General features: G+C 34.1%; 1 protein-coding gene across 1 annotated transcript; it reads left to right on the top strand.

Annotated features, from left to right (window-relative positions):
- Window positions 1-4,376: 4,376 nt before the first annotated feature.
- Window positions 4,377-6,356, top strand: LOC120133144 (bet1-like SNARE 1-1). Its single transcript, XM_039149792.1, has 6 exons — window positions 4,377-4,518; window positions 4,669-4,778; window positions 5,178-5,325; window positions 5,764-5,820; window positions 5,912-5,971; window positions 6,095-6,356. Exons 2-6 carry the CDS (start codon window positions 4,765-4,767, stop codon window positions 6,182-6,184), a joined length of 369 nt encoding a protein of 122 aa, XP_039005723.1. The 5' UTR covers window positions 4,377-4,518; window positions 4,669-4,764; the 3' UTR covers window positions 6,185-6,356.
- Window positions 6,357-8,037: the final 1,681 nt, after the last annotated feature.

Here is an 8,037-nt window from a genome sequence, read left to right as displayed (position 1 = left end):
GTCAGAAAGATAAAAGAGAAACAAAGGGGATGGGATCAGAGGAGTAATCTTAAAGATCTTTCGAAGCACACGAGTACACTAGGAAATGGTGCTGAAATTAATGGGGTTTGTGGAAGGGGGGGCTAGGTGAAAATAGGGCTGTTGCAGGCACAAACAGTGATGAATGGGGGACATTGGAGGCCTTTATGTAGGGTTCGAGAAGAACATTTAATAATGGTTTATGCTACAATGATCTATGGGGATTGTTCATTTAATGTTTTACTATATGATTTAAAATTGGGTTTACATTATCTGAACATTTGTTTAACACATTTGAAGTTGATTTTTTGGTAGAAAGTTGGAACTTTTCCTTTTGATTTGTTTTATATTTTTCCGCCGATCGCCACACGTTGGAACTGCTGCTGTTTGTCTCTTTGTGATTGCTACCAGCCGGTAAACCCAACCGACAACCACTAGGTGAATTACGACTTTTTTCTTTCTTTTAGTGCAGTAGGTTAATGGTGTTTTAAGACATTAAAAAAAGAGATAGATAAGCCAAGTTAAAGAATCAACAGGGCCGAAGATGGAGGAGTCAAAACTAGAGCCCTTTGCAGCAAAGCCAAACTAAAACATTTTCTTTTGTTATGGATAACAATGATAGACAACTCATACACACTCTGCAATAACTGTTTGAATTCGAATCTTTTAAAAAATATATTCTCTTTTAGTTCTGAAACCAATCAATAGGTTTGAGAAAGAAAACTCTTAATGCAGAGGATTGTCACAGTTATGCATTTATTTGCATCAGCCATAAACAGACGTGGAAAACTCTCAATCAACCTAAAACATAGCAAAAATGGAGTGGTTGTGGCGGCCAAAAAGCATTAATGGGTTTAAAGCTCGTCACTCCCTAACAGAGGATGATGGCTGTTAGCATCAAATATCGTACATGGCTGTGTCATATGGTCTTCCTTGCTAGCTAAGCTTCTGCCACCGCACCACACCAGCAAGCAGGCTTATGATTCATATGCAAAGAAATGCAAAATCATTTCTAGCCACTCAACGTTATCAGCATTTATAGTTCAAGTCAACTTACAGAGTCATCCATGCACATGCAATGATGCAAACTAACCATTTCTATATCATTAATAGGTGGATGCTGAGACCATAAGCAAATACTACCTTCTGGTGATATCTAACCTAACCTTCAGCTCTCGGTAGAGGCAGGGATTTCCGACCGACTTAACCTGCCGAATATAGGGATCCGTGACACAGTTTTTGTTTCCGTTAATTTATCTATCTAAAATTTTCAGTAAATGCTAAGGCCTCAGTTTTGTAGTTATTTTACCAACAATGGTATGTGCACTACCATTTCATTCCACCATGTAAGATGAAATTTAAGAAGAAATGGATTAAAGTAGCAACTGCTTTTCCTTTACTTACAGAAGGCTTTGACGTGCATAACAAGCTCAAGTTAAAGATCTCCAAGCTAGCCCCAAAACTACATCTTATCAAGACTCGACCTTGCTTCGGATAATCCAAAACGAGACAAACTTCAGTTTATGTTTCAATATTTTACAGATCTGTCCTGTACCAAAGTAAAAATATAAACATCTGTCACCTTCCTTCACCTCTTGTGATGAAACCTCACTTTCAACAAGAACTGCATTTTAACCTGTCCAAATGAACAATATTGCAGACAATAAGTGCAAACCACTGCCAAATTTTCAGTATCAATAGCAATGACATTATTAGGAGCAGGTGCAGCAGCAGTGATAAGCTATGTTACACGGACTTTTCTTCCTAAAGTACCTGTGTGTGACACATACTCTATAAATGGTTATAAGAATGATCTTCCAAATATGTAGAAAAAACCTTTCAGAAAAATTAAGCATACCCAATTCTACTGCTTACCCCCGAATCCAGATAACATAGGTTGTAATGATAATAACACATGTCTAATCAGCTCCACATGGACATGTGCAAAGCACATTGCAATAGTACCAAAGTTCTAATTCATTTTCGTGCGTTAAACAAGACTTTTATTTATCTATCTACGTAGAGAAAAAGATCTTTTAACTTACTTGAGCAGTATTATAAACAATGTACTCATTGTACATCAGTTCATATTCCTTCACATTGGATTGAACTGGTTTGCCACAAGGTACAACAAAATCATCCTTCCACTTTACAAAGTCAGACTTCTTAGGTACTTTCTTTCCAAAGCAACTTCACTAAGATGCACGAGGCCCACTGGATTTTTTCTCTCAGTAAAGCAATACTGAGCAGTCTTGCTGACCAAATCAGCAAAGTAAATCCCCTTGTCAAATTGGAAGACAAAAGTGCTACAATTGTTAGTCTTGCAAAAGAAATGTGTATGACCTGTATGCAGCCATGTAGCCAGTCTCTGGGGCTTCTGGGGGAGCTATTCTTAGTCCCTAGCTAAGTATCCCTACAAAATTTGTCAACCGAGAACCTGCATACGAAAATATCTCATAATCTTGAAAAACTGTAACATTAGGAAAATCGCCCCAAATTATTTGTTGCAATTTGTGGAGAACTCATATCCTATGCAAATAAAAAAGCCACTTACCATGCCACAGAAGCATTTTGTTACTAAGCTTTTCTCTGTAAGGAGCAAACTTATCAAATTTTCCTCCTCTTTCAAGTGAGAATACTTTTTCCAGTTCATGTGTCCATTCCTGAAGGTAACAAATAGTTGCAGTAATTGTATATTGCAAATTGAACCTACATTACACACACACACAGAGAGAGAGAGAGAGAGAGAGAGAGAGAGAGAGAGAGAGAGGAAAAACAATAAACAAGTTACAAGCCCATAACCAGTTCAAAGTTGGAGCTTTCTAAATTTGCATACTCACATTATGAGTAGGGGCATGAGTGGTAAGGAGATATTTCTCAATCAACTGAAAAGTTTCACTATCATGATTCTTGAGGAAGGAGAGTGATATCACATTTGAGTTCCTTATATTTTTCATCAATAGAGTCATCACTGTCAGCATCAAAACCTACTAATCTTGAGGCTATTTCAATGTCTTGAAGAGCTTCCAACAATCTCACCTACATTTCAACCAGAAAAGGACTATAGATTACTGCTCACATGGATTATATATACATGCAAATTAGTTTAAGAACAAAATTTAAAGCAATAATTGAGCAAGTTGACTCCAACTCCCTACCTTCTGCATGCAACAGCACAAAATACATTGCCATCTTACTCGCACCCATGGTACTATAACACAGAAGCCACGAGGTGAACCAGTCGATAACATTTTCTCAAAATTTAACAGTATTCTTTGTACCTTAGAATAACATCTAACTATCAGAACGTGTCGGCAAGGTAGGTTGTACAAAATGAAAATGGTATTCACCAACAGCATAATGGTACAGCACAAGGGGAAAATGTCCAGCTACAAGCTAGGTGTTGCATAGGCAACTCAGAAATATAGCAAAGAGCTACAGCCTACAAATGGAAGATCCCATAAGAAAACAGCATAAAACCTTCAGTATCTAACAAGGAAAAATATAGGTAATTAAGTATCAGTCCTACAATGAGAAATTGTCTCTGAATTGACCATGGGAACACCAATGCGCAACGAAAAAAAAAATCGGGACTGCTTAAAATAAATGGATAGAGCAAGCAGACAGGTAAATTCAACTAGATGCGAGCGAGTAAATGCAACTGATTACTATATACACAATAGAAATAAGTCTCCAGACAATTAAATACAGCAGAAACTGGTCCTTATTACTTATTTTCGGGTCAAACATAATTCTGTAACTTTGACTTAAATCATCTTCATCCCTTATGACGTGCGGATAAAAGTAAAAATCTATTGCTGGCATCAATAATCAAGCTTGGAAATTTGCTTTCCTCAGTATACAATCTACATGGTTCCACATCTAATACAGGAAACAAACAACTATAAGCCAAAAAAAAGTTTGAAGATTTAAGCATCCACAATAATTTAATGAGTAAAATTGAAGTAAATGGCAAGAAATGACGACAAAAAAAATTTGAGACATTGTGCTTTAGAAGAATATAGCAGTGATTGTCGTTGGCCAAAGCCTTAAAGAAAAATATTGTAAACTCCCACAAAAATCCAAACGAAAACAACAGTAAATTTCCCAGAATTCAGAAAAGCAAAACAAAATATAAGACCCAGAAAAAGAACAATAGAAACAGTGGAGAAAACGTAGGTGTAAACTAATTAAAGCTTAGTAATATAAACAATATATTATCTAAAGTGGAATCACATCCATAAGATATAATTTACCTTAATAATAATATCACTGTCAAGTGTCAACCAACGAAACTTCTTTTGTTGGGCTTCTTTTCTTAGCCCATGTGCGTTGCTAGTTTATATTTATCTTCCCAATCCCCTTGACAAAGAAAAGATCCCAGATTCCATAGCAATTGAAAGCTTTGTCAGTAAATCTTGCAACGTCCAATCTCGGTTCCCGATTAAGTATTATTTTTCTTCTTCAACAAATTTGTGGGTTCTACCGTAGCCTTACCAGGTAATCTTTCCGGTTTCAACGCACTTCCTTTTTAATTATTCTCTCGCAGATCTGCATTTTTCGATTACCCTTTTTCTCGCTTTCTCGTTCTCCAGTTTTTGTTATCAATAATTCTTGAACTAATTCCGTTCAATTCTTGAATTAGTACAGATTTTGAAAGGACCCAGATGGGTAAAGAAAGTCTTTGCTTTTGATACTTTCGAAGAAGATAAAGAGGGGCTTTGATACTCCCATTTGCGGAGAAAGATGAATCCTAGACGGTCAGATGAATCTCTATTTTACGGATCTTTTTGTAACCCCAATGGTTTGGTAGCGTTAAATTGCTTGATTAGACCTGTTTGTAAATAATTAGCTTCTGATCAGTTATTTCATAAGTTTACCCAATTAATTTTTCCCATTCCATATAAATTTTACATGTTTCTGGATAATTCACATGTGATCCGAAGAAGGTGTTGAGATTTGTTGTGATGTTCTTGTATCAAGATCTTGAATTTCTCTGTTAAAGCTGATCTTGCAATCTAATTATTATAAATCAAGTTTTAGAATGCTCTTTGATTATTAATCTTGATTATGCCTTCGGTTTATATGTTCCACCCACCAGCTGAAGAATTTATCATTGTGTTTGTTCTGGCAATCTAATGAGATCTGCATGCGTGCAGGGACTTGCGCAACAACAAAGTTGCCCTTTTTGATGGCGTCGAGGAAGGTGGCATAAGAGCCTCGTCTTCTTACTCGCACGAAATAGATGAGCATGAAAATGAAAGGGCAATGGAAGGATTGCAGGACAGAGTCAATCTGCTGAAGAGAGTAAGTATCATCTTTGCCGCTGATGCCATTATTAATCACATTGTTTGCTGGCTTCCGTAAGCTACATGATGAATTGTAGGTTCTTAGAGTTGCAGATTGTTTTTTTTCAGTTGATGTCGAGAAACTGGATAAATGGGATTCTACAATCTTGCAATTACCTGTAATAAAAGGATCCTTCTACATTCTTCAATTCGTTTCCCTTCCCTTTTTTTGTCTATTTCAATCTTGAAACTCATTTCTTTTAAAGAGTATTAGTCTATTGCACAAATCTATGTTCTATACGACTACAGGCATTTCTATCATTCAGGTTTTATGGGTGGAACATGTTTTGGGGTCCATTTTCAGGTTGAATCCTGATTCACTACCATGTTCTAGGAAATCATAATATAATACTTCCTGATCAATGCAAGCATATTCTGATACATGTCATCTCTATAGCTTTCAGGCGACATACACGAGGAGGTGGATAGCCACAATCGCATGCTGGATCGTATGGTATGTATGCAGCAGTAATAAGACTATCTTCTAAATTGAATTGGTTTTTTCCGCTGCCGATGGTAATATATGCAAAATGGTTTTCAACTAGGGAAATGATATGGATTCATCGAGGGGAATACTCTCAGGAACCATGGACAAGTTTAAGATGGTATGTGAACTAGCAAACTTTTCTGTGTCTTTGCATAACTTCTAATAAGCGTGTGTGGATCCGAGTCTCTGTTCGATACATCAATTGTACGTGCCATGACAATGAATTTGATCTGCCTTTCAGGCATTCGAGACGAAATCAAGCAGGAGAATGTTTACGCTGGTGGCATCTTTTGTGGTGGTTTTCCTTGTGATATACTATCTTACTAGGTAACTGGTGTGGTGTATTTGATACAACTGCAAGCTTTATATGAGAATTTGGAAGACCCTTTGCTTCTAGTACATGGTTACTTGTAAACAATGTGCTTCCTACGTGTATGATATTTTCTCATGTTTGTATAAAGATGTTTCGATATGATATCAAACAAGCTGGCCTTTGATAGCAGTGAATGTGCCATTTTCTACGATATAAGCAATCTGCACAATCATTAATATGTCCGTGTCAATGGGATTTTGAGACTTGAAAAGCATATTCATGATTCATCGTATCAATTAGGTTTGGATGGTGAATTTTGAGCCAGAATCACATCAGGCCTTCAATCACGGAACTTAAGTTTATTAAACCTTTTTAATTTTCATGAGATAATTTCAAAAGCTTGCTGTCCCTATAATTCCGCAAGGATTATCGCTTGTATTTTCCAGTTTCCTCGCCTACTGATTCTAATTCTATTTGCTGTCGACCCCCAATAACCTTTCGTTTTATGGTTGAACCATCACTTGAATCAAACCCTAATCCTTTCGAATCCATCATTTTAACTCAAAAATCATCCCACATTCGATCTAAAATTTTTCATCGTCAGGTCAACCTTGTTTCAAGCTATGCTATTCTCCTTGTTTCTCAACCTTTAATCGTTCAAATTTTCTAATGGGGATCTGATCATTCAAAAGCTCGGGAACAAAATGATTAGTTTCATGGGCTAATTTTTATTTCCTCGTTTTTTTGTTGAATTTTCTCTATTGTGGTTTGCTGCTAGTTTGATTTAGTTTTATGAAACTGGTAAGATGTAAGGGTGTAGGTTAGGTTGATGCATTGCAGTTGTCGAATAGTGGGAAGGAAGAAAGGAAAGAGTGAAGGAACTGATTGTGCGAATAGAGAAGTGTGAATGAAGATGGGGGATGGCGTGAGAATAGCAAGATACCTGAGAAATGTATACCATTGATGGTGAGTTTGCATTGTTATTGAAAAAGTGATTTTATAAGTGTTGTAAAAAATAATTTTTAAAAGTGCTTTTTCGGAATTGCAGTTTAAAATTTTATTGTTTGAGATTGTTGTTCAAAATTTATTTTTTAAAGATAAAACGTTTATTTTAGATATTATGGGGTAAATTAAAAATATAATATTTAAATTATATTTACACTTGTTAATATTATGATATATATAAAATATGTCAACTTAAACTATAAATTTTTTTAAGATAATTTATTAATAATATTTTTATATAAAATATTTTATCAATAAAAATTATATTATCAATGTTTTATAATAATTAAATTTTAAAATATCATTTTAATTATTTTGATTTAACTATAATCATTCATTTAAAATTTAAAATAAAATAATTTCAAATGATGTATTTATCCTTTTAACCATTTAAAAATGAAAAGATATATATTATAAATAAATTTTTAAAAAATATTATTATAAATAAAATATATCAATTAAAATAATAATAAAATATAAAAATACAAATAAAAAATATAATTATAATCATAATAAAAATATAATTTATAATAACTCACTATTAATATTTTAATATATAATTCATAAATTTTATTTACATTTAAGTAATTAAAATAAATTATTAAGTAAAAGATTATTTTTTAAAGATATTAATTTTAAATTATTGAAATAAATATAAATACATAATTAATAAAGAAAATTAAATTCCAAAGTTCTTTTCCAAGGCAAATGAGTGGAGCCCTGCATTGATATGGGTAAGAATATAAGTTTGATTCCAAACACAAAGTTAGAAATGTAAAAAAGTTAGAAATCCTGGCTTTCGTAATTATTTTGAAACCATTGTTTTCACTATATTTTTTTTTTCAATTTTTACTCGTTTGACGTTT

Source organism: Hibiscus syriacus, unplaced genomic scaffold, assembly GCF_006381635.1.
Source record: "Hibiscus syriacus cultivar Baekdansim isolate YM2019G1 unplaced genomic scaffold, ASM638163v2 tig00110577_pilon, whole genome shotgun sequence".
Lineage (NCBI taxonomy): Eukaryota > Viridiplantae > Streptophyta > Magnoliopsida > Malvales > Malvaceae > Hibiscus > Hibiscus syriacus.
Note: the sequence above shows the minus strand (reverse complement) of the source record. Positions and strands in the feature narration are given on the sequence as shown.